Source organism: Grampus griseus (assembly GCF_964374135.1).
Source record: "Grampus griseus genome assembly, chromosome: 5".
NCBI classification, from domain to species: Eukaryota; Metazoa; Chordata; class Mammalia; order Artiodactyla; family Delphinidae; genus Grampus; species Grampus griseus.
The window spans coordinates 88,286,709-88,313,996 of record NC_138998.1 but is presented as its reverse complement, the minus strand read 5'-3'; the positions used below and the strand labels follow the sequence as shown (position 1 = coordinate 88,313,996).

The following is a 27,288-nucleotide window of genomic DNA, read 5'->3' as shown; positions in this document are numbered from 1 at the left end:
TTTCCCAGCCGCTGGGAGATAGATAGGTCCTTTCTCAATAGTACTAGAGACAAATGTAGCAGAATCTTCACTTGGTCTTTTCCTGGGTTGTGGATGTGTCTAGATGTCATACTTGATCAGAACCTTTCTGTTGGACCTGGTTATTACATTTATCCTTCTTCATCCACTCTTCATTTACTTAGTTGGCACATGTTTAGTGAGCACCTACTTTGTGCTGAATAGGTTGCCAAAATAATAGTGGGAGTAAGATAATAATAATAACAATAGCTACCATTTATTGAGCATCTATTAGTAAGAAATGCTATTCTACAAATTTCATTATATGTCTTAACGAATACCCATAACAATAGGTACAATGAGAAAATTAAAGAATGAAGATAAAGATCAATAAATCATTCTTTCTGTCCTTTGGGTAGCTCACAGTCTAGTGAGTGAGTGCTTCAGAAAGAAGGTACTTTTGAAGGATGACTAGGAGTTTGTCAGATGGCCAAGGGGGAAAGTATTTCAGGAAAAGGGGCAAATATACAGACATAAGGGCATGAAATGGTAAGTATGGTATCTACTGAAAATTGCAAGTGCTTCAGAATGATTGAAGCATGGTATATTATTGGGTGGATATAGTAGGTAAGTCCTAAAAGACAGGCAGGAAACTTAAAGTAACATTTTGTGGAAATTACTTATGGTAAGGAAAGAAAAGTGTTACATCCTCTATGTTTAGGGAGGAGATAGGAGCAGGTACCTTCTCCTGAAGGACCTATGTCACAGGCTCCAAAGAAAAAACAAAGGGACAACTTTCTCCAGAAACCATGGAGGAGAAGAGTGTATGGGGATCGTGTGTGTAAAGATAGTAGCTGGGTTAAGAGTGGTGGTTGATGGAGCAAGGATTAATGGAAAGAGCCATCAACATAAAGTCAGGGCCAACTGAACTAATAGGAACAGAGGCCAAATTGACCTGAGCAGGGTCTGCTTAGTATTGTGTTTTAAAATACTGGCCTTCAAGACACCAAAATTCTTTGAGATGTGCATGTCCTTTGATCCAGCAATTCACCTTCAGGAATTTTTACCTTAAAAAAAATTAAGGTTGGGTGTATAGTTTTAGCTAAAGCTAGTCATCACAAGATTTCTTATATAACTAAAAATTAGAAGCAACTTAAATGTCTAACGATAAGGGATTGATTAAATAAATTATGGGGGCTTCCCTGGTGGCACAGTGGTTGAGGGTCCGCCTGCTGATGCAGGCGACACGGGTTCGTGCCCCGGTCCGGGAAGATCCCACATGCTGCGGAGCGGCTGGGCCCGTGAGCCATGGCCACTGACCCTGCACATTCGGAGCCTGTGCCCCACAACGGGAGAGGCCACAACAGTGAGAGGCCCACGTACCGCAATAAATAAATAAACAAACAAACAAATAAATAAATAATGGAAAATCCATACAGTGGAATAGACAGCAGCTAAAAGAAATGGAAGAATATTTTGCTTATAGGAAAAGACTCATGCTATAAAATTATCAGGGGAAATGTAAATAACAGTATAGTCAGTATAACTAAATCCTATGCCTCCGACCATAACAACTTCTACTCAGAAAATAATAATAAGTTTGGAATTGTATTAACCAAGGTGTTCACAGGGATTGTCTCTTGATAGTAGGATTAGAGTTGATTCTTATCTTTTTGTTTTGCTTATCTGAGTTTACTAATTGTTTTTAACTTTGAACATACATGATGTGTATAATAAGTCTGGCCTCTTTGTAGCAATTAAAGTTCATTTATTTCAGTGTCACCAAACACTGACTGTAGAGGGTGAGTGATGAGAGTCTACATTTGGCTGAGTGAATAACCTAAAATGATAGTTGTAACATACCACAATAGAAAATATAGTGTGTGCACTCAAATTGCTTTAAAATGTCAATGAACTTAGAACTGTATCTAGACTGTGGGTCCTTAAGGGACATACACAAGGAAAAGAAAAGAAGAAAACTCTTTAATAATAGAATCATTAATTTAATCATTACTTTAATAACAGAAATCAGAAATTAATAACCCTATACTGTGACAGCAAAGAGGGAAACTGAGACCCATCTGGCAAGTGAGACAGCTTGCTGGCCCGATTGTTCACCATGATAGTTATATCAACCACCTGAAAGGGGTTATTATCAACAGGAGGTGGGGAACAATCGAGCTCTGAAAGTTTGCCTTAAAAATTTGCTTTAACCCAGCAATTTTACTCCCAGGAAACTTTCTCCAGATAAGTCCACATACATGGAAAATGTCTATCCAATGGAGTTTCTTGCGTTATTGTTTGTAAGAAAAATGTTTTAAAAATCAGAATGTCCATCTTAGAGAATTGGGTATATAAATTATATTACAGTAACACTATGAAATTCTATGCAACCACTAAAAATAACATACTAACATGGTAAAAATCCCCCAAACACAGTGGTAAGTTTTTCTAAAAAGGTTAATAAGTGTAATATTAGTGTCCCATTTATGTTTTAATAGAGGACCTTAAGTGTTATTCTATATTTGATGGTTGGAATTTTTAAAATTTATACTCAGCAGGCACTTGTTTTTTAAATAAACAATTAGACTTAAAAATCAAATCTAAAAATATGTGCAGTATCATATAACTAGAATTTTTAATATATTTTAAATAGTTTATTATATTATAGAATTCTATAAGTATTTATGGGATTATGTTCATGATGAATGAATTAGGCACCTCCAAATGTTAGTGTTTTTAGCCAAATTAATTGGTAGCTCTATTGCAGAAGATAAAAGACTGCTCAAGTCTTCTCAGTTTTCTAATACTTTATGAAATATAAAAATTCCCTGAAAGAAAATAAAACCACTCATTTCACTACCATTATCAGTTAACTTTTCCCATTTATTAATTCTTGAAAAATTTTTATAAATCCTGTAGTATATGTCTGGCACAGCAGAGTAGAAGGCAGAAATGGTCCTATTCTCTGTGGAGCATATAGTATTTTGAACATCTAACCACATGGTACAAAATTAAGGAGGTAGCAGACATTAGTAGACAGGTGTTAAAAGAGACACAAACTAGTTCAAACAAAAGCAATGTATAGATGAATAAGTGATATGCAAATTATATGCATATATGTATATGTACATCTATATCATAAATAAATATATATTTTATATATTTAATCACCACTATGCCTAACTATGCTCATTTAAAAATAAATGATGCCAAAAAATAAATAAAGCAACTCAAATACATAGAGGGCAGTTCAACAACCACTGCAATGTTAATAATTCAAAGAAAATTAACAACTCAAACGTCAAATCTGAGATTCAGAAAATAAGTAAAATAGAGCAACACAAAGAACATCTGGATTTAGGGAGTCTTTATTTGATGGTTTAAAGACAGGCTATAGGGAAGTAAAGCTAATTTCCCTCCTATTAAAGATTTTGCCTCTTCTGCTTATTATGTTTAGCGTATTTGGATTTCTTTGAAAGGGCTTAAAATGTTCTAGGCAGCCACAGAGAGAGAGTTGGGACTATGAAGGAACATAATCTCTGTTGTAGCTATTTTCACATTGCATTTCTAATTATATGCTCACATATTCACATCCCCAACTAAACAGAGTTCCTTGAGGGCAAAGATTCTGTTTTCTTTACCTTTGATTCCCTAATATAGAGCATAGTTCCTGGCACAGAAGAGATACTGACTGAATACATAAATATATAGTATTATACAATCACAAGTTATTTTTCTGGGGTCAGTATTCACATGGGTACATGACTACTAAGATAATTAGCCGAATTTTATATATGTATGTAACTATATCTCATATTTTATAATATATTTACAAATATATTTGTAATTAGGCTAATTATCTTAGTAGTCACTCATGTATGTGTAAAGATTGCCATAGATAATCAAGGGCAACTGACAGGCAATATCCCACAAAACCCCCTTTACAGCTCAGGAATGAAAAAAGAGGCCTTCGCAGAGGGGAAGAGCAGAATCAACCCTCCATTATCTGCTCATGGAGCTCTAAATAGTATGAGAAAACTCCTTATGGCCAGTCTTGACAAAACTGGGTTACTATTATTCCAGTTATTATTGTTTTATCCCAACACACAGTGTCCTACAGTACTGGGATTAGTAGAAAGTGATAAGTGATTCTCCATAATAATGAAAGCATGGAATCAATATGACTACAGACAAAGGATTAAAGAAACGGGAAAAGTATAGCCTATTATGACTCTGCATAATATGGAAGTTCTTAATTTTGAACCAAAGTTTTTATAACCTGTCACTATTTGTCAAATCTTAGTAGCTAGACTAAAAATGTCTTCCATTTCATCTTTACTAAGAATGTGGGACACTTGCTTCCTTTTACCCAGGCGGGAATTTGAATACCCATTTTGAAATCTGTAAAAAGCCTTTGGCTGTCAATGCTAACTAATTTCTTGACAGAGATTTGTCCTTTGTTGTGAATAAACACAGTGGTTTTAATTGTGGGAATACCTAGCTCAAAACAAATGAGTACGCAGCTACTATATTAAGCGTGTGTTTTCTTCTGTTCACAGAAAACTCTGAATGCCAGTTTTATGTCTGGGCAATTCTAGCCTTCTTGGGTTTAGCTCTGACTATATCGCTTATCTTCAACATTTCCCACTATGTGGAAAAGCAGCGACAAGGTAAGACATTTTCAGAAATAGCCATATGAAACCTGCTTGAGTGGATACTGAGTCACTGGAAAACCTACAGAATAAGATGATTTTATGAAATGTTATTCAGTAAGATATTTTTATCTGTAGAAAATCTATCTGGTACTTTTTTTTCATGCTGAGGGCTCTCTTAATTTAAACATGTAATCATGTTAGAAATGTAAACAGACTCCCAATTTTAGCTTTATCTCTACTAGAGGGTACAGCATAGGAAGGGATTATCCTGGGAAAATGTATTTTTCCATCTTCCTCCTCCAGTTGAACAACTCATGAAATTGTAGCCTATTCTGGAGCATCTGTAAAGGTTCTTTCTGGTGTGTGATGAGAAGAGTGAAGACTAGGTCTTTAAGGTTCCACACGAGTCTATTCAAACTTCTCAGCAACGGTCGGCCTCTAGAGTGCAGCAGGCTTGGTTGGGATCAGAAGGGAACTGGAAAAGCAATAGACTGAACCACGGGCTTTTTATCAAACACTCCCAGAGTCTAGGATCTGCCACCGACAGCTTTTCTTTCCATTAAGCTGGGCAGAAGTATTAACCACGTGGCTTTCACCCTCTTGTGCCATGATTGAATTAGTGTGGTGCGCATCAAGTGGCACAATGTTTGCACACTGTAGGCACTCAACATAGGTATGTATGCTGAACACAATGACGGGTGAATGGAGGAATGAAAGTTCAGCTATTTCTTGGAGTGCTCTTATTATTCTAGAACCAAAAAACTCTTGGGGGCAGGACATTTAAGTGGTAAACAAATAGAAAAGAAAAGGTAAATACATTTTCTTTAAACAGATGAAAATAAATAAAGCAAAGTGAACAAAACTAAGTTAAGTACATGTGTCCAAGTAAAAGTACATGAAGCTAAATTAGAACAATGGTCAGATTCCAGAGAGAGTCCTTGATCCGCTTAAGAGTGTCTTAAGTGTTGATAATGCTAATGTAAGGTATGAAGAAGGCATTATTGTCATACAGATTTGAAAAACAAAGATGAGAGTCACTAGCAAATGAAGTGACATGGTTGAGGTCTCACATCTATTCAATACCAAAATCAAGGATAAGTGCTCAGTTTTTCTAATTATCTGTTTAAAACAGTTTCCACCAGCACATGCTACTTTTACAGTTGACCAAACGTCCTCAGCCAGAAACCCAACACTCGTTTAGGCTCTCTATTATATCATTTCTATGCCAAAGATGAAATTCCAGGTAAGCAACACATTTTCATTAGCAATGATTTCAGTAGTTATTTTTTATTTTCAAATATTTTTCAGACTAACAAACTTTATATGTCAGTGCAAGATGACCCATCAGACATTTTCTAAAAAGTTTCCTTCCTTTATAGAAAGAAGAGAGCTAAGAGTAGCACTTTTCTTTGTATAATAGCTTAAGATGACTACATTCCAATTATTTTATTGAAGTATTTTATGAATGCAGATAATATTGTCACCTGAATTAGTAAAAGGTGAACTGAGAGCTGTAAGAGATGAAATAATTTAAGGTGGGAACCAGGACAAGAATTTATCTGAGCCAGTACTTCACTCTTGCTTGATTCCGGCCGAAATCCTCTGGAGATGTGTATGGGGCCAGGGAACAAGCGGTTTTATGTGTTTAATGTAAACCCAACTGTTTAACTTAAATTTTATTTAGCAAATTTGACCTATTTACTTTCAACCTAAATAGTCCTTTTTTTCAGCCCTATGATTGCATTGAATTGTGGGGAATATGTATGTTTAGAATCACTTTTTATCAATGTGATCAAGACCAGGGCTGGTCTAATTTTACTGACCTATTACTTCTGCCCAGAACTATTTGGCTGTACCAGTCTATTACAACACAAGGTGAATAGGTTTTCCAATTCTCATTTTTGGTTGTTTGTGTATTGGAATTTATTTACCCATATTCATACCGTTTTGCTACCATACAAACTTTTGGGGGGAGTTATTTGCTTGTGATGATTAGTTGACCACTGTTAAAAGACAGTTGCCTAACTAAAAAAAAGTGGGCTTTTCTTTTTTTACAAAGGCAGATTTTTTTTCTTCTTCTTTCTAATTGTACAAACCCAGGCATGCTATACGTGACTCTATTGCCTAAAATCAACAGAGTGGGAAAGAACGCTTAAAAAAAAACAGGAAATTGTGAATGACATTTATTGATGTACTTTTAAAAATCAATTTCAGTTCCCTCAATTGTTTTTAAAATCACGGCTTTTGAAGTCAAGCTGACCTGTACTAGAACTCTGTTTTCAATATCTACCTGGGAGAACTTGTCTGAGGAACGTAACTTCTCTGACTCTCAGATTCCTTATCTACAAAATGTGGAAAATACTATCTAGACCATGGAGTTCTTGTGAGAAGTATGCAGATACCTTAGCACAGGGCTGAGGATTTAGTAGGTGGGTCCTGGACAGGGTACAGCCCACGTCACTGTTCCTGGTGGCCCGGGTGCTTCCTTCTTTCACTCCTTCCACAAATGTTTGTTAGAGGTTTACTATGGCTTCATTTAATTTTAATGTCTGTTATTTCAGTGAACATTAGTTTCTCTGGCTTTTTCACCCCTCCCACCATCCTTAAACTCTCTAAGCCCTCTCCAGCTCTCATCCCATTTCCTGCCCCCGTCTCTTTATTATTTAACATGTCTGTACGATAACCTGAGTTTTAGTGATAACGGTTGTGTTCAAGTCTGCGAACATACAGGTTCATTTTAGAGAGTTTTCTGTAGGCTTCCATGGAGTTGGTTCTAAATATTAGTCTGTCTCCAATTAATTTATCTGAGCAGTAAAGAGCTAAAGACTTCTCGAACACATCCCTTTTCTGTACCCTCACCGACTCCTTCATGGTGATCTTATGCCCTACAGATGCATATGAGCCCAGTGGATTGCCCTGCAGCAGAGCCCTGCCTCTCCCTTTCTAAGGATGGTGAAAAAGACAGAGACGCCAGTGGGAGGGGGAGAAAAAGACACCTAGAGAGAGGGGAGTGGAGACATGACAGAGTGCTCCAGTCTCCACCACAGCCCCCTGATGCTCAGGCCCCTCACTGCTGCACTGCGCCATCACTCCCACCAGCCAAAGACACTACGCCCTTACCCAGGTCTGAGCCAGGTCCCACAGACTCTGTCTGACTACTCCAGGCAGGATGAAGTGTCCAGCAGGGGAGTCACAATTTTCAGCACTGGGTCAAGTATAGGGATGGAGTGTTATCTCATACCCTCATGTGCACCTTCCCATCCTTTAAGGACACCCTCTTTCCCCAACACCCCACCCCACCCTGAATACCCTAGACCTGCAATCTGCTAGGAATTATGGTACCACCCACTTCCACCACCGGGACTTGGGTTGGGTCATGGGTAGGCTCACCCCCAAGCTCATGGATCCAGAAAAAAAACAAAAAAAGACTGAGACTTCACTCGATCTTTACTCCTTAGGCGGAGCACATTACCCTGGGTCTTGCACTTTATAGACGTGCAAATTTAAGATTAGCCTTGGAACAGTGTTTGTTGTTGCCAGATAAGGCCCTTTGTTCTTATCCCATCTCCCTTTTTCTCTCTGCAGTCCATTCCCAACCACTCAAGTATTACTAATGACCCATCCTTTCTACCTCATATAAGCAAACAGCACTGTCTTTCTTGCTCACCCAGAGATTCCAAGTGGATTTGGGATTAGCTCTGCAAACTGTTTGACTCCTTTTCAGTCCTGCTGAAGACTCCTCACTGTTTTGTTTCTCCTGGACAGACAGACTAGAAGAGATTGCATCATATTAGCCAGTTTTTCTGCCCCTTGGTCTGTGTACACAATGCCCCTGCATCTGGCCTTATGTAGCTTTTTATTTCTACATCTTTGTGCTATTCTTTGTGGCTAAGAAACTTGCAAGATATGACTCCACCTTGGCAAACAGTTAGTGAGTAAGTTTTGCAGGTGTATTAAATAGCTGAAAAAAGAAAATCTCTATCCCAGCAACAGTGCAGTATCTACACATTCAATCAGATAGACAAGATAAGCCACTCCTTGATGTTTTCTGTAGCAGGGCTAGGTAGAAGCTTTGAAATGGAGTCCTCCTTCCCCCCAAATAAATCTTTCATTTGTATGTGATTCTTTGTCCAAATCTGTTCTTTACTAGGATTACATTTATTTCTTTTCCTGATAGGAATGCATTCACTTTTTCTTCCTTTAAGTCCCCAAAATATTATCTAAGTTTTCCTCTCTGTTTTGAGAAGGATAAAGAACTGCATGGTTTGCTCATACATCAAAGTCCTATCAGTGTATCTCCTATTTGCTAGAAAATTATGCCACATATTTCACATTAAAAATGTATCATAAAATTTGTATTATGGAGTTCAAACCATGTGTTCTTGTTTCTTGTTGTTATGTATCGCACATGGAAGAGTGAACACTATAAAGGGGAAACATAAAAGAAAATGTTAGCTCACACCCTTTCAACCATGAACCTGACCACAGTGTTTATATCTGAATCACAAGAGAGGATTATGAAAACTCACCCAGCTTTTCTCACACAGAGTCTTGCAAACATAACTGCTTTATAATAAAATAAAAACTGTGTTTGATTTTATTAAATATAACTGAAATGTTTAAGTAGGTTTTAAATCATGCCAGTTACTTTTAAATAAACCTATAAGGCCTGAGGACAGAGCAAGCTCTTTTCGGGAGCCTGAGCTTGCAGACCTTTCTCCTTTGCCGTAACCTCTAAACCTTTGACTGCTATAGCTCTATTGAAAGAGATCATATTCTATCACACTTCTTATGGTAAGTATTGTAAAACTAAAACCACGCAAGTACTGACTGTCCCACTCCAGATTATACATTTAAATTTTAAGAGTAGTGTGATGTGGTGACCTCAAACTTTTAAGGTTCCCTTTCAGGGGGCTTCTTCAATACAGTTGGTTTTGATGTGTAATATCCTTTACCCATTACTTATTTTCTCCTTCTTCACATTGTTTTAGTTCCCTTTCATTCCACCTAAGCATCGCATTATTATGTTGTAGCCTTTATATAGTTGTTTCTCTTTCCTTTTTCACACAAAGCTTTTTGGTCTAAATCTTTTAAGTATTTATTTATTTATTTGCTTTTCTCTGCTGCTAATACATCGAACTACATTTTCCTTTTCCTTCTATAGAACTATCCTTTTACATATTACAGCAGTGTATTTTCCAGGCACCATCATTCATACTCTAAGCACCTCCAAATGGAAAATCCACATTATCTTTAAGAACTATTGGTCTGTTTGGAGAAACATTTTTACTCCATATCTAGTTTTTTTAATTCTATTTAAGTACTGTCATTATTTTTTGTTTGTTTTTATCTTTTCTTTGAATTTACTACTCAATTGGTGAAAATCTTCTTGCAAAAGGTGAGGTTTGATTATTTCATTTCAAATCAAGCTTTACTTATAATTTTTTTATCTTTCAAATAGCATTTAAATTATATCAACTACTTTTCAGCTAATCCATTTAATGAAGAAACTTCGTAATTCAAATCAGCACAATTAAACGTGGCTTGCTGCAGGATATGGATTTAGAAATATAATATTGATAACCAACTTTGTCATTTTCTAAAATGTTTTTACATAAATTATTTCATTTATCTTCCACATCTACTCCATGATATAGGCATTATTAACACTATTTTATTGATAAACTAAGAATCAGTTTTGCAATGATTTTCATGTTCATTTGCAATGAAATGCATTGAAGAGCTGGTACCCAAATCCAGTGTCTTCTGATTCCTAACCCTGAATTTGTTCCATGATACCTCAGGCTACAGGTGGGCTAAATTCTTGTGTATGCACTTTAATTCCAGACAAATTTGAATAATAATTAATGACCTGAGTATAAACATGTACTTCATATAAAAAGAAATCAATACATACTTTATATTTGCCAGTTAACAATTTTCTAATCTATATTAACTAATTTTTATTCCTATGCTTATTGATATGTTTTACATTTCTCAAGCTTTCTGATTTTGCTGGGCTTCCATTAACTTGTGGCTACTGTGCAACAGTAGACTTCTCTAGGCTTCTCCCCACATCCATGTTGCATTCATACTCACAAAACTAGTCCGAAGGTAGTTGAAAACAGCTGCATCTTTTAGATGCAGTCCATGGTAAGACATTTACTGTGGGCTAGAAGAAACATATTTCTGACAGATCCCAAATGGGATTCATCACTTTCGGTCCCATAGCTGCTTCATGTTTGTGCTTTGCAAAAACTTCCCGCATTTGGTCCTTTACAGAATTCTTCCAAACACATTGACACATGACATATCCATTTCGTCCTCCAATGTGGTGATTTTAATAATTTGTTTGAAACATTATTTAATAATGTTTCTCTAAGAGTTAATGACCTCTCTGGAGAATCACAACTTTGTCACACATAAATCTAACTAAAAATAGTCTTTGTAGTTGTTTGGTGACTTGCTCAATTATTGGGAAACATTTTCGTTAGTTTCTTACCAACACACAGTGTTTTCCAAATGTTAAAACGGAAAGATCACCATTTGATTGCTATTGTCTCTGAGTCACTGTCAGAGACTTAGATAATACTGGGCTTTACTTTCATATGATAGCTTTTGCAAGATTTTGGTTTTTATTTAATGCCAGGTTTAATAAAATGCAATCAAAATATAATAAATATCATATTATATACAACTATTCAGTTCAAAGAAAATTTATTGAGAAACCAGTAATACACACTGCTTCATAATTTTGACCTTAATTATTAAAACTGAACTCTGAATTTCTCTTAACTTTCCCTATTGCCTCTCTAAAAATTTCTTGAAACTATTTTTTTCCAATTTTGAATACACATATTTAATTTGAAGTACAAATACTTCCTTTCATTTGCCTTTGAACCACCACCTCCAAGGTTCAACAGTGGATACTTTGAGATTTGACCCCTACTTTTTTCATGATTTTACAATCTTACATCAAATCTCCGGTCAGTCTGGTTTTTGCAGACCAGCATACTGTTTCCCTTAAAAGCCATTCTACTGTTTTGATTACTTTTAGAGACTGTGTTGCCAACCTTTTCTGGATTTCTTCTCCCTAGAACCCTTATCTCTCCTTACCTCTCTATTTTTACCATGTGGGTGAAATGTAATCATAACCAGAGGAACTTCCTGAACATTATTTTTATGATGTTGTTGTCACATAGCAAGAAATGATAATGGGCACTCCAAGATTAGATAAATAAGTAAATAAATAGAAGTGTCTTCTAGGGACTTTTTTTTTTTTTTTTCTTGATAAGGAAGAAAAGCCTAACCAAACCAGCAAGGGCAAATAGGGAAATCTGTCAGAAGGAAGCAGAGGTGTTTTGTAGAACCTGAAGGCAGAGAGTACAGCCAGGCCCCACAACAGGCTGGAACCACAGAAAAGGCAGGGACAGGTTTCCAGTGTACTCCACTTGGTGTTTCCCTGCATGAAATGGCCACACAGCTGGGCTCTGCATTACTGCCAAGCTGCACCATGTTTTCATTCCAGATTACCAAGAGAGAACCTGATTGGCCCGAATCAGAGAATATCCTTATCCCTAGTTCAAACAGTGGTGGTCAAGTGGCTTGATTAAAGATGTTAACTGGCATTGAGGCTAAGCTCCCCTCAGAGCATGCTCTAGAAGGTTTAAGACATGTATGTCAAAATTTCTTTTAATTTGTCTATTTTGAATATCTTTCAGATAAAACATACACGTACTCCGATGACTACTTTCCCAGGTATGTAGAATATGAGTCATAGACTATGATTCCCAAGGAATAAGGAGAAATAACTAACGTTATATTGCTTATAGGTTTGGCTCAGGAATGTTTCACTTGGGTTAAAATAAAAAGTGAGTTTTAATTACTTTTATTTCCACCTGAAGAATAATAGTTATAATATTATTGTCTGCCCTAGTTACTTACTCATCCTGAGTCAGTGAGAGAGCTGGATGAAGGACAAAATGAAACTCTAACCTGTTATCTATAGAATCCTCATTAATTTTGGAAGAAGATATCCTAGATTAGGATTCAGTTCAGGTTGTAAAAATGTAGTCTAATTAAATATAGAATTGTGTGGCTCTTAAGAATTCAAGGTAGTAAGAAATCTGGCAATATTGATACAATTTAAGATATGCATGCACACCTACATAAACAAGGATGATTTGTGCTGCGCCATTTTTAAGGGTATTGCCAATAAATAACTCTAAAATAATATGCAGTTATAGATATAACATAACTTAATCGCTTATACTTATTAAGAACGTTGCAGACAAATCTGTGTAGTATAAAACTTTTTTTAAAGAAGGTTTATAATATAAAGCATAGTAAAGAAGTTTCATTTTCTTGGACAATATATTCTGACCCAAATGTATCATTAGATTGGAAATTTCTCTTTTAGGATTAAAAAAATCTAAATATAGGGAATTTCCTAGAGGATTCTTCAAGACCTTTTTGAAATGGTAAACTGAAAGGCTGAAAAGGTCTTTCAAAAACACAAAGCTTTCTCACTGTACAGGGTAAGACTGCAAGCTTTTTATTGGCCTCTAAAATGTCCTTTTTTAAAAAACAATTCTTCTCCGTGTGGAAATATCTCTGGAAGATTCAGATCTGGGCTACAGGCAGACCCACACAAAAAAGACAATCTATATTTTATGACTGTTTTTAACATTGGATTCTATAACATGAGATAATTTAAGTCATTAGTTCATTTCAAGAGTGATTTGCTGATTTGGTTACAACAAAAAATATGACAAAAAGAATCCTACATAACCATGTAGAAGTTAATCTGACGATTGATTTGATTCTTGTCATTTGAAAGGCAGTTAAGATGCAGTGTGATAGAAAGTCTTGTGAGACTATCGTTCTACCAAAGACTGGGTTGGTGGTTTTTGGATTAGGATGGGAAGAATCAGAAAGAAAAATTGGTAAAACACTCATCTCAAAGCAAGCAGGCTCTTAGCTGCAGGGAAAATTCAGAAAGGAGGCTTGTTCTTTTATAACATTTGTTCCTCCAATAAATATTCATTCAACAAATAAGCATTTGTTTAGACAACAGAGATACAAAGATGAAAAGATGCGATCCTTCCCTCAAGGATTTAATAATCTGTTATCTACTATAATAAATCTCCATTTAGGCAAAATTTGAATATACAATGCAGATTGTATCTATTATAAAGAGGCTGGCATATTAATTCACAAGCTTATGTATGTACTTCACAGATTGTCTATTTCTCTGATTATGTAGTTTGGGAGCCAAAGTCACCTTTATAGGAGAGCATGGAGGCTTCAGAAAAAAACGAATGAACTATCTCCAGACATTAAGAAATAAACATTAAAACAGCAGGTGGAAATAAGGGCTATCTTTCTTAGGTAGGGCTAGAATTGTGGATGCTTCCTCAGTCCTTAGATGGTTCAAAGCTGGGTAGAAGGGAGGCAAGCTTCCCTCACACTGGGTTCCCTGCTGCACTGCCCCCCTGATCCTACTCAGCATTGGTTTAGGCGGGAAGCTATGCTGGAGGGGAAAGAAATTTGCTTCTCTGGTCTTATCTTCCTGCTTCCCCAAATCCCTGCCTTCCTACATTAGTAAGTCAGGAACATGATCACTTTAAAGACAGCAAAGCGTCTATATCTAATAGAAAGTTAAATATACACTTCCTGGTATTTACCCCTGGGCCACTTTATTTGTCCTTTAAACGTAATTCTACACAATTCTTGTCTTTTGATCTGTGTTAAGAGGATAATGCAGTGAGAATATCATCGGTTTGAGGTACAAACAGTTCTGGATGTTAATCACTCTTGCAATTACCAGGTTTGTAATCTTGGGAAAATGAGCATTGCTGAAGTGGAATTTTATCATCTGAAAAGTATGGATTATAATATAATACTGTACTTACAAGGGTAGCTGACTGATTTAAAAAAAAAAAAAAGGCTGAATGCTTTATTAGGTGAAAATTAAGGTCTAAGAAAATTCCCACCCGTTTGAATTATATTTACCCCTTAATTTAGGAAAGCAGTTCAGATTTACACTAAGCTTATTATAGCTCCTCAGTGTTCAGAGTCTCTCTCAAGGACTTAGGACAAATCCCCACCTGTTCCCAGGGTTGAGTATCCTGATGACAATAGAACTCCTGGGTAGCCTTCCCTGGTGCCTCAGACTTCCAGGTAGATATGCAGATGAGACCCTCACTGTGACCACTGCCACACTTGGAACCAAAGTATCTCCATGTTTTCAAGCCTTCTGTTTATTTGTTTTAATGTACAAGTAACCATAATCCAAGCTCCAACCCTGTGCGAATGCAAGAAGTCCAGTCCCTAACCTAAGTATTTTGGGGAATCCTCCAGAATGTGCTTATAGGTTCCAAAAACCTTATTCTTGGTTGCCTCTTGGGCACCCCTAGCTCTGTGTCACTGCTCTAGTTTTCTTTCCCCATCTTGTTTAGAATTCTTCATGCTGGCAGATCTTTCCAGTCTCCTTTCCCCCAAACTTTGACAAAGACTCTTCTTTTCAAGGGCTCCAAAGCACTGGCAATATAAGCTCCTGTGTTTGACTGACTTTACAAAAAAGTAGACATCATTAGAAGGACATATGAACACTGATCAAGAGAATAAAAATTTAATGTTAGATATCATTGCCTGAGAGTCCATTAACTTCCCCCCTCATAGGAAATACTACTGGTTCTTAGCTAATCCTAGCCATACTAACCCTAGTTATACAAAAATTGCTGGGGTTTACACTTTTCTCCTGGACCAAGGGTCTATCTTTGATATCCACTCACCCCAAATTCAAGAAACCTACACCCATGGCACAGTCCCTGCCAGAGAAAGTAAAAATTTAATGAGCATATACTCAGGAACACATTGTTGCAACAACTTTGCCTTTTCTCTCCTCCTTCATTATTGCTTTTCTTTCCTTTTTGTCTCATTCCCAGCAGTATATAAACAGACAGTACTGTCTGACATCTTTTTGAAAAAAAAGAAAAGAAAAGTTCCCTTGATATTAGATTGCCTATAGTTACCTCTCCATTGCTCTGCACCCTTCATAGCAAAACTTGGAAGTGCCATCTACATTCTGTCCATATTTGCTGACTTTTCTTCCTCTTCTCTTCTTTCTTGAACCTACTCTATTCAATCTTCTGTCTTCAATAATCCACTGACTCAGCTTTTGTCAAGATCACCAATGAAATCTACATGGCAAATCTTAGTCTCATTATACGTGGTCCATCTGTAGCATTTGACACATTGACACTCTACTTCTTGAGACACTTGCTTCTCCAGACTCTGGGCCACCCCCTTTTTGGTTTTCCTCCTCAATTAGTAGCAGTTTCTTCTCCTTTGCTGGTTCCTGAACCTTCGACAAGAGAGTGCCCAGGGCTCAGTCTAGTGAGCCTCTTCTCTATCTACACTTATTCCATTAGTAATTTCATCCTCTCTCATGGCTTTCAGTAATGTTTAAACACTGGTGAAGCCGAAACATATACCTGCCTATTCAAAGAAATGTCTACTAAGCAAATCAGGTTAACACTTAGCAAAAACAACTTCTGATAGACCCTAAGCTTACTCTTTTTTATCAATCTTACAACTTCCCAGCCCCTTAAAATAGTTTTATTTAGTTTTACAGAAATCTTTCATTTTTATTTGGATATTGGAACCCTACATTTATGTCATAGAATTTGGGAGCTGAAAAGAACAATAGGGGTTAAATAATTTAATATCCTTGTTCATAAATAAGGAAACTGAAATTCAGAGAATTTATGTCCAAAATCACCCATGCAGAAGTAATGATTTTTTAAAAATTGAAATTACTTATTTAATCTACTTAGATAATAAAGTATTTGAGGCATTTTCTTTAAAGCACTTCACAATAAAATAATAATAAAATATAAATACAAACTTTAAAAATAGAGACTAGAGAAAATTTATATGAAAGTAGAAAATTTGAACCCTAGTAAAAGATGCAATTAATATTATTTTAAATCTTGAAATGTCAGTAAATGTGCTGATTAGTTAGAAGATCATTTCAGACATGTTGAGAACAGTGGAGAATCTGATCTGGACCAAAACTCAGAGGTGTGCTAGTCTCTGGGCATATTTATTAATATATTTTAAATAGTAATCAATCTTCAACATAAAACACTGCCAAACATTTGTGCTTGAAGTTTATTAGATATTTGCAATAGGCTGGAGCTATTTGGCATTGCCAAGTAAAGACATACATTTTAATTTGTTGGTTAGGCAACTGCTTCTTTATAATAGTTTATTTGCAATGATTAATCATTTGAGACCTGCCTGTAGACACAAGGCACTGCATTATAAATCACGTCTTATTTTCATTCATAGAGAATGAAATGATGTTCATTTTTTGGACATGATTTATCATTTGCAGGTTGTATCTGCTATCTGTGTGGGCTAGGAAAAACGGATGGATTGTCTTATTAAAAATTCTTCACCTTTTGCTATTATATTCTCTGTATAGCCAGAGAAAAACCATGAGCAGGGACTATTCCATATCCCAATATTAAGCTGTAGTGAATTACCAATGGAAAGAAAGGTTATGGATGAGTTTCTTTGTTATCAGATAAGCGAAATACATGCCAGGATCTGGATCTTCAAATCATTTCATACAGGTATCATTTGATCTGTTCTTTTTTTAACGATACCTACGTACTATTTACATATACTGTCTTCTTTCAGAAGCATGGGAGTAATATAGGTGTTCTGCCTTGAGATAAGAGTTCTTTTTCCTTTGATGCTATTCCCTCCAGCTCTCAGTGATATGTAATCTCAAAGTTAAAACATTTGCTGCTGTTTTATGAAATGCCACTCTCACTGCCTGAAATGTTCTTCTGTCCCCAACCTGCTATTGTGAAAGCTGGTCACCAGGGCCATTGTCACTGTTTGGTGACAATGGTAGGTTGCCTACTGTAATCCTAATTCAGATGAGGCTATAAGGAAAGTTAATCAAACATCAAGAGCAAATAGTATTCAGAGCTTTAGCACCAGACTTGCATTACAATCCTAGCACTGACAGTTACTATGTGTCTTTTGACAGTTTACCTCTCTAGCTTGCAAATTCCTTATGTGCCCAATGGGGCTTTTAAAAAATGCATCTCCTAGGGTTGTCCTGAGGGTTGAATGAGCATTGGCATAAAGAAAAGCTTTCACAATTGTTATTTATTGCTGATATTACACATAAGGTTAGGGAAAATACTTTAATCTATCTGAATCTCAGACTTACCTGTAAAGTGGAAAATAATAATATTTCTGCAGAATTTCCCTTGGTTTTTGATATAATGCATGTAAAACAGCACAGTATTTGGATGTAATAGGTGATCAATCATTTTATTGCAACTGCCAAGCTGAGTCTACGATATTTCTCTGGCCTCTTATTTTTTAATCATCACTGTCAATTAATATTTATTTAGTAAACAGTGTTAGGGGTATGTTCAGAGTGATATTCGTGGCAAATAAACAGGAAGTACAATGTATAGATTAGAGCACAGATAATCTAGGTTCTAATCCCAGCTCTGTCATTTACTAGTCTTGTGACCTTCAGCAAATTATATAACCAATCTGTGCCTCAGATTCCTTATCCCTAAAGTGGGAACGCTGTAGTGCCTATCTGGTCGAATTGTTGTGAGAATTAAATGAATGAATATATATAATGCACTTCAAGTAGTATCTGTCACACAACAAGTGCTAAATAAGTATTTGCTATTTTTGTTCCCCCAAACAGGGTCCAAAACACATCTTTTCAAATTCATACACACATACACATACACACTTGCATTTACTGACTTACTTGCCTATCTACCTTGGCTGGTCAAGGCTGAATAAGAGCATGCAATAATTTACCCAATATTGAATTTAGCTGAGAGATTAGTTTTGAACTATGTGTAAAGTAGATTCTAACAAGGCAAATTATTTCCTTATTATAGGGAAAATGAGTATGACCTTGAAGACACACCAATTTATGGTAACTTAGATAATGTGGTCCCAGGTAAGTTTTATTTTTCCAGAAATTAAATTTATTTATAAATCAATTACCTCACTTAATTCCACAAAGAATTTGAGGTAGCTTATTTTTTGTCACAGTCACGTTTAAATGTTCCAATGGTAACCATAAATTCAGTATTTTTAGCATATCATTTAGCATATATTTCCAAAGCTGCATTTCATAAATCATATTGCAACATTCAGTGTAAATCAACATCCTGTTTTTCTATATTCTCTTTATTTTACTCTAGTAGTAATGAGAATACCGGAAGACTCTATTACCATGAATTTTGACACACACAGAATTCTATGAAATAAAGTTATTTCTAGAACAGTAAATGACCCAGGAAAACAGTGCTTTACGCTCTGTGTATAAAAGCAAATCTACAGTGAATAATTTGGAACAAAGAACACATTCTCTGGTTTCTCGTTTTAACTGCTTCTTTTAAAGTAGAGAACCTAGGTTTACACTGATGACAAGCAGGGAAAGAGAAGCGCCAAACCATCACTGAGTGGGTTATACATTTTTTTGTTCTTTTGTAACAAGTACTCTTCAGTTCCCAGCATCCCTTATTACTTGAAATATCCCAACCACCCCAAAAATAAAATGCCCCTAAATGCCTCAGAACAAACAGCTGTGATCTAATTCCAGAGCTCTGATGAGAGAAGCTGTTGAGAGTAACGCTAGCATTTAACGCTATCCTTGCCCTGTAAGAAGTTCACTTAATTCATGATAGGAGACTTGGGGGTTAATTCCTGTTGATCTCTGAGTCTCAAACACAGAGATTTCCAGTAATGGGCTAAATTTATCTGAATCTCTACATATCAAAACAGGAATCTCCTAATGTTACACACATGAGAATTTTATAGGAGTCAAGAATTTATTTAATTTTTGTCTTTCCCCCCATTGTAAAGTGTCCTCTAAGCTCTGCACTCTGAGGAATCAGAAACTATTTTGCAGGAATAGACTATTAAAAATAATTTTCCTTCCCATTTCCCCTTGCAGCATTTTGGTGCCCACCTGTAATACCTGAGGACTTAATTTCTTATGTATTCTGGTGGCTCAAAGCCCACCATATCTGCAGTCTCCATGTCTAATGAGCACAGGTGTCACTCCTACAGGTTCTGATTTAGTAGTTCCATGATAAAGCTCAGGAACCTGCTATTTAACAAGCCTTCCAGGTGATTCTAATGCATGATTTCCATGACCCATGCTTTGAGAAACATCACCCTATGGGCCAGTTCTCTGCATTGCTTTTCAGAAAGGGTTGAATGATTTTGAAGTACCTTGTATTATAGTAAACATATATTTTTATCTATGGGGTCAAACTGGTGCAATCCACATCTCTGCCAGGTTACTTGCCATCCTACAAGTCATTAACTCTCCTTCTTCTCCCTTTTAAATAGGAGTATCTGGGGAAAGAAAGGTACGGATGATTCAGTAAGCATCCCCACAGGATGAAATAAGTGCAGGTCTGCTGGCTGGTGGACATGGTACAAAAACCCCCAAGTACTTAGTACCAGCATTATACACCCCAGGCCCTCAAAACAGCCTGGCTGAACTGTCCTGTCACTGATTTATGGGACGACAAACATAATCTAAACCCTCTTTTTCAAAAATGGTATGTAAGGTTAAGAAGGCCTCTTAGTAAAATGTCTTTACTTATGGAAAAAATTACCAAATCGTAATCATCAATATACGTGCTCTGTGCTTTATGCCGTCTGCACCATTTGTAATCACGTTTAAAGAGAACACAGACAATCCTTTAACTTGTGGGATCTCAATAACATCTAAATGGCAGTTTAAGTTGAGATTGTCATGTCCTACAATGGTATAAAAAAATTAATATGATCTAGTCCTTATCCCTTATCTATTCTTTTGTCTAACTGTTAATGCTGCAGGGCAACAGACTTCTCCACAGTCTGATCTGCAGAGCAGTTTGTGCTTCCTTACCTCTTGGTTTCTTCACAAAAAAGCCTAGTCAAATGATCCCTGAAGGTTTCACATTTATAGCTAAATGTTGTTTGGGCCATGTATTTTTATTCATGCCAGCATTTTTTATTTTTCCATTGTAAATCTCTTTTCCACTCCCAAGAACCAGTGGATGAAAACTACTATGAACAAATGAAAGCCCGGCCAGAGAGATCTGTGAACAAACTGCAAGAAGACGCCCCACCTTCACAGGTAAGTCTTGTTTTCCGTATCAAGGGCCAAGTTCAGCCTAGGTCATAGCACAGCTGCACGTTTCAAGAGCATAAAAGCAGCACATTCTGATAAACATCAGAAGCAGCCTGTTAGAAATTTTGCATTCTGAATCGGTGTCAGATCTGGAGCCTGAGCTCTAATGAAAAGCTCAAAGGCAAATAAATAGTACTCAGAGCTACACTTAAAGAGTCAAAATTACGTACAACTACAAAGGCAGTAGATTTCAAGGGAAAAGTGGATTCTCTTCCTAAAGTATTAGTTAAGCTTTTCCTTTCAGAGCGAAAAAAAATTACATGTATCATAGAAATAAATATAAAAGGTGACACAGGCAGAATTCTCAGAAGACCTAGATGTCGGGAATTTATGGCAGATGGGGAGAAAGAGACCTTTAGTGAAAAGATAAATTAACCAACTATAAAAGACCATACTTCTGTTTTATTTTTAAAAAAATGAGTGTAAATTTAATACAAGTCCTATGGCTATGGTCTTATGACAGGAGATTTACACGTGGCTTGTGTGGAGATAGGCAGGACTAAAGCCTAAGTAGAAACAGAAAAACCCAGGAAGAAATGGGTAGTTTATCTTTTTACTACCACAATCAGTTCAGTATCCTCAGACATAGCACTGCCATTCACGATGCTTAGCATACGTGAGGCTGAAATATTATAAATGTCAGTTTTGATGGTTCTTTCTTCTCCCCGATCTCGTCCCTTTTATTATGTGCTCTTGTGCTATTCCCTAGAAACAGTCACAGGGCCAGCATTTCCTGTGCAGTTTTTACATGTCAGGTTTGTATTATGTGCTTTACAGGCATATCTTTTTAGATTCCTGTAGGGAGACAGCACGGGTATTCCCATTTGACAGAGGCTTGCAAAAGATGAAAAACTTAACCTAGAGACTCAGAAACTAAGTGGGGAGACAGAATCCAAACTTAGTCCTGCCTAATAGAAAACACTCTCCTCCCAAAGATGGGTCAGAACGTGGAAACCTCCCATTAAGATAGAATTTCTCTTTTTCTTTGTATGAATCTCCTAAAAAATCAAATTCTTGAAATTTTTATTAAGAAACCAAGATGCGGTGAGGTTTAAGCAAAATGTAAGGTCGTCCTCTCATGGGCAAATCTGTCATGTGATGTTCAATTAATTGTAAATGTATTTTTTAGATAAAATATATGAAAAACTGCATGTTATAATATGATCTGCAAAATTCATGGTAATATTCATGATAATAAAGAGAAAACCTGTCAAGAAGGTTAAAATGTAACTACACCACCTGAAATGCAGAGATTCACAGGACCTTAGTTATGAAAGAACTGAGAATTCTGAGTAGAAGTTGCTGTTTAAAACATGTAAATTAAACAGGCCAGCTTTATTTGGGCTGCGTCTGGTTTTTACTCAACTGGAAATTGTGCAAAGCCTTAAAATATCTTTCAAAGTCTGCTACTTTATAAATTATATATTTAAAGACACTTCTAAGTAGATTAGTCTTCATTCTATTTCACCCTTCTGACAAATTTAATTTCAAAAATTATTTCTTTTCTTTCTTTTTTTTTTTTGCGGTATGCGGGCCTCTCACTGTTGTGGCCTCTCCTGTTGTGGAGCACAGGCTCCGGACACGCAGGCTCAGAGGCCATGGCTCACGGGCCCAGACGCTCTGCGGCACGTGGGATCTTCCCACCGGGGCACGAACCTCTGTCCCCTGCATCGGCAGGCGGACTCCCAACCACTGCGCCACCAGGGAAGCCCAATTTCAAAAATTAGAAGTAATCTCTTTGGTTTTTTAAATTAATTTTTATTGGAGTATAGTTGATTTACAATGTTGTGTTAGTTTCAGGTGTTCAGCAAAGTAAATCAGTTATACATATACATATATCCACTCTTTTTCAGATTCTATTCCCAGATAGGTCATTACAGAGTATTGTGTAGAGTTCCCTGTGCTATACAGTAGGTTCTTATTAGTTATCTATTTTACATATAGTAGTGTGTATATGTCAATCCCAATCTCCCAGTTTATCCCACCCAGAAGTCATCTCTTCATATTTGATCAATTGCATTTTATTAGAATGACCATTATCATCAAAAACACTACCCAGGGCTTCCCTGGTGGCGCAGTGGTTGAGAGTCCGCCTGCCGATGCAGGCGACACAGGTTCGTGTCCCGGTCCGGGAAGATCCCACATGCCGTGGAGTGGCTGGGCCCGTGAGCCATGTCCACTGAGCCTGCGCGTCCAGAGCCTGTGCTCCACAACGGGAGAGGCCACAACACTGAGAGGCCCGCATACCACAAAAAAAAACAAAACAAAAACAAACGCAAAAAACACTACCCAGTTAGCTACTATGATACATAGTTACTTTGGTCAATTACAAAAGCATAACGAATCTATAATATAATGCAATAAAGCCTGATGGATAAAGTGTTTGTTGGAAAAGGGAATAAGCTTCTTGCCCTTTGAAAATGATGTGTACAGTTCAGAAGTTGTAATTTCAGTATCTAAGTCTACTATTAACTAGGAAGAGATGATCAGGAAACCTAACGATAAAATGAGTTCATGAGAGTTCCCATGTCTTAAAAAAATTTGAAGGATGCAGGTGTGAACTTGTTTCTCTTCTCTTATCCTCCTGTTAAAACCTCTCACCTATCCCTCCTTTCCCTCCTACGTCAGAAGCAACCTCTCCTCTTTCCAAAGCCAATACTCCTACTTGTACTCTTGAGTATTTCTCCTATTTCCTTCAAGATCTTGCACATTCAATTATTTAATTTGTCTCCATTTCTTTCTTTAAATGAATTACTATTGACCTACCAAAATACACAAATCCCTGCAATATTTAAAAACAAATAAAACAACAAAGCTCTACTTCAACCTGTTTTTCTCTCTAATTCCTAAACTGGTTTTTACTTTCTTCCATGGTTTCCACTTCTCTTCATAGATACAAATTCTTTTTTCCCTGTCTATATTTTCCATGCATCTATTCAAGTAAAACAACACTCTGGAAGTCACAAATGACTATTACACGTACACATTGTGGTCCTTTCTCAGGACTCTTGTTCTTTGAACTCTGCAGGACTTGATAAAGCAGACCAGTTGTTGACCAGACATACATTACTTGCTTTCAGTTATAAGTGCAAAAACCCAATTCAAACCACTTTAGCATAAAAGGGAAATCACTGGCTCATGTAACTGGGAGATGAAAGGGTGTCTTTTGTTTTTGAAATGATTGAATATGAGAGCTCTCTCCATTTCTTCACACTGCTTCTCTGTTACTGACTTCATTCTCTTCTATTACCAACAGACTCTTCCATTGAGGCTGGGAAAGCCACTGGAGACTCAGATTTTCTTCCTCCCAAATCCAGAAAAAGATATCTTTTCTATTTCTACATCTGTACCTCAATCCCAAAGATGCCATGTAATTGGCTCTACTGAAGTCACATGTCCACCCTTGGGTCAACTTCTGTTGGCAGGAGGATGGGTAGTGTAATTGGTTCCAGCCTGGGTTGCATGCTTAATCCTGTGCTAAGCTTGGAGTACAGTATTGTGATTGATAGGCTCTCCAGGACCAGATAGAAGAGGGAAATTTCCTAAAGGAAAATGGAGAATTTATCAAAGAAAGAGAATAGAACAAAGTGCTGGACAGTCAAAAAAGATATCCACCCCTTTGTATTACCGAGTGCCTTTTGGTTATTTTTCTAACTTCACTGACATCTTCTCTATCTATCTAGTCAAAGGCAAAGCAGGTCTGAAAAGCATGAGGTGTATTCAGGAAGCAGTGAAATGTCCAGTTTGCTTGAAATAGAGAGTTTATGTAGGCGAGTACTGGGAATCAAAATAGAAAGTGTGGAAGTATAAGCATAGAAAACCTTGAATGCCATGCTATAAAATTCAGATTCTAGGCTAAAATTTTTGAGACAGAATGGTAAAATATTGAAGTTATGCCTTAGGAAGATAACTTGAAGACAGTATATGGGCTAACTGGCAGAGTGTAGAGACTCAAGCAAAGATACAAGTTACCTATCTTCTATACAATTTTCCAGAAATGATTATTTTACAAATAAAAAGTCAGACAAACATACAAGAGAGGTTGTAAATAGAGCCATCCCCCTGCCTGGTAGAGAAGATTTAAGACATTTAACTTTTAGCATGAAAACAAGCGCCTACAGGGAGAAGCTTATCCATGCATAGGGGTTGTGTTAATCCAAATGTTGCTTCTTTACCCTAGACTCCACAAATTGATATACCTTTGGTTTACTCTGAATGGTAAATCCTTAATACAGAATATTTTGGTTTATTCAATAGCTGTCCTAAAGTTTTAGCCTACAACTCTGATAATTTAGCCTACAGCTCTGATAACCTTGAAAAACCAGGTTTGAATCGCGCAGGGCTGCTTAAACGCTGATTGTTTTCACCAGATGCATACTACAGTGCTACACGGTGAGGGGTTAGTTGAATTTGTGGATGCGGAACTACGGAAATGGAGGGCCTGACTGTAAAATTATATGTGAATTTTTACCTGCTCAAGGGGTTGGCATCCCTAACCCCCATGTTGTTCAAGGGTCAACTGTATATTATCTCTATTTGCTAATAATGTTGTAAGACAGGTACTCTCATTTTATAGCAAGAGGCTCAAAATAGTTAAAACAAACAAACAAATAAAAACTGCCCAAGGTCCCATGACCAGTATATTACAGAGCTGGAATTCAATCCTAAACTTTCAAACACCAAATTCAATGTCTTGTCTTCAGGCCTATTGCTTTCCCCAAGCTTCTCTAGTCTCCTGCCCTTCTTATTCTAGTACTGACGCAGCTCTAGGCCAGAGAGGACTACCAGGCTTTCTTGGATGCAAATGAGTGTCTCCAAGACCAACCTAAAGGAGCTCAAACAGGATCTGGGGACAGGTAGGCAAGAAGGAAGTAAAAAAAAGGAAAAAAAGGAAAAAATGGGAAAATGGGAAATGCAAATCTTGCCAAATGCCAGTCATATAAATGGACAGTTAACCTTATACTTTTTTTTTTTATAATGTAGCAAACACATATAGTTCTTTTTTTTTTACCCGATTTTAATATTTATTTATTGCTGTGTTGGGTCTTTGTTGCTGTACGTGGGCTTTCTCCACTTATGGCGAGTGGGGGCTACTCTTTGTTGCAGTGCACGGGCTTCTCATTGCAGTGGCTTCCCTTATTGCGGAGCACAGGCTCTAGGCATGGGGGCTTCAGTAGTTGTGGCACATGGGCTCAGTAGCTGTGGCATGCGGACTCTAGAGCACAGGCTCAGTAGTTGTGGCACACGGGCTTAGTTACTCTGCGGCATGTGGGATCTTTCTGGACCAGGGATCGAACCCGTGTCCCCTGCATTGGCAGGAGGATTCTTAACCACTGTGTCACCAGGGAAGTCCCTAACGTTATACGTCTGAGTCTCAAAAATGTAGAAAAATTTGGGAGTTTTGCGGGTACCATCAAATGACCAGGTATTAAACATATGTAAAGCAGATTTTTGATTGGTTAAATTCCTTCCTGTCATGCTTTGTTCCCAGTTTAACAAATCAGTATTGTTACTTGATAGGCAGAACATAGGGCAGGCACTCCCTGAGGTGAAGGCAGGGGGAGAGGCAGGTAAAAATCCATCTAAAAGGTTCATGTATATTTTGAGTATAAAAAGAAATAAAACTATACACACAAAAAGTTCACTTAAGCATTTTCCTCCCCAAAGTCTTATCATCCTAGTTGACAAATTTGGCAAATAAGGTAGTTGAAGCCCAGAAAACAAGCTGTGTGTTTTTTATAGGCCTTAGAAATACCCAGAGGTTATCAAAGTTAAAGAATGGCTAACAATGAAGAATTAATATACCTTTCTTTCTAGGAAACTGAAGTAAAGATGTTCTATGCCTCACTAGATCACAGCTGTGAGGGGAAGCGCAGAAAGCACAAGAAGCAGAAAACTTATTTGTCAGACAAGGATGAAGATGGGCAGGTACATGCAATGGATATCAACCTTTCTAAGGCCACTTTGGTGGACAGTTTCCCACCAGAAAGCCAGGCAATAGAGGAAAACATTCATGATGATCCCATCAGGCTGTTTGGATTGATCCGTGCACAGAAAGAAACTGTAAACTAGCTGGACTATGGATCTAGCTCAGTGACCCAGCTCTTACTGGAAGTTGTTGTTAAAGAAATGAAGACCCCATATGACACAACATGATTTGTCAGGGTGATGAGCTGATTGTCTGTTGGTGCGATGGTGGCTTACCTTTTATACAGAGCTTATGTTATACACAGCAAATGGAATACCATACAAATTAGTTATTTAAATTAGTTATTTGAATTCACTTAAAAAATACTGATGTAGTCAAATGTAAACGAAATCAAGTTTGCAAATTGATCCTGATAACAAAATCATAACTTCAAAACAATTATTAATACTCAG

General features: G+C 37.0%; 1 protein-coding gene across 1 annotated transcript in view; it reads left to right on the top strand.

Annotated features, from left to right (window-relative positions):
• Window positions 1–26,979, top strand: part of TRAT1 (T cell receptor associated transmembrane adaptor 1) — a gene marked incomplete at its 3' end in the record, with an annotated part of 34,536 nt that extends 7,557 nt beyond the window's left edge. Inside the window, exons 2-6 of the mRNA XM_082655046.1 lie at window positions 4,560–4,670; window positions 12,377–12,413; window positions 18,611–18,672; window positions 20,765–20,853; window positions 26,725–26,979. Of these exons, the coding sequence (XP_082511172.1) occupies window positions 4,560–4,670; window positions 12,377–12,413; window positions 18,611–18,672; window positions 20,765–20,853; window positions 26,725–26,979 (554 nt within the window). The remainder of the gene's footprint in view (window positions 1–4,559; window positions 4,671–12,376; window positions 12,414–18,610; window positions 18,673–20,764; window positions 20,854–26,724) is intronic.
• Between the last annotated feature and the right edge of the window lie 309 nt (window positions 26,980–27,288).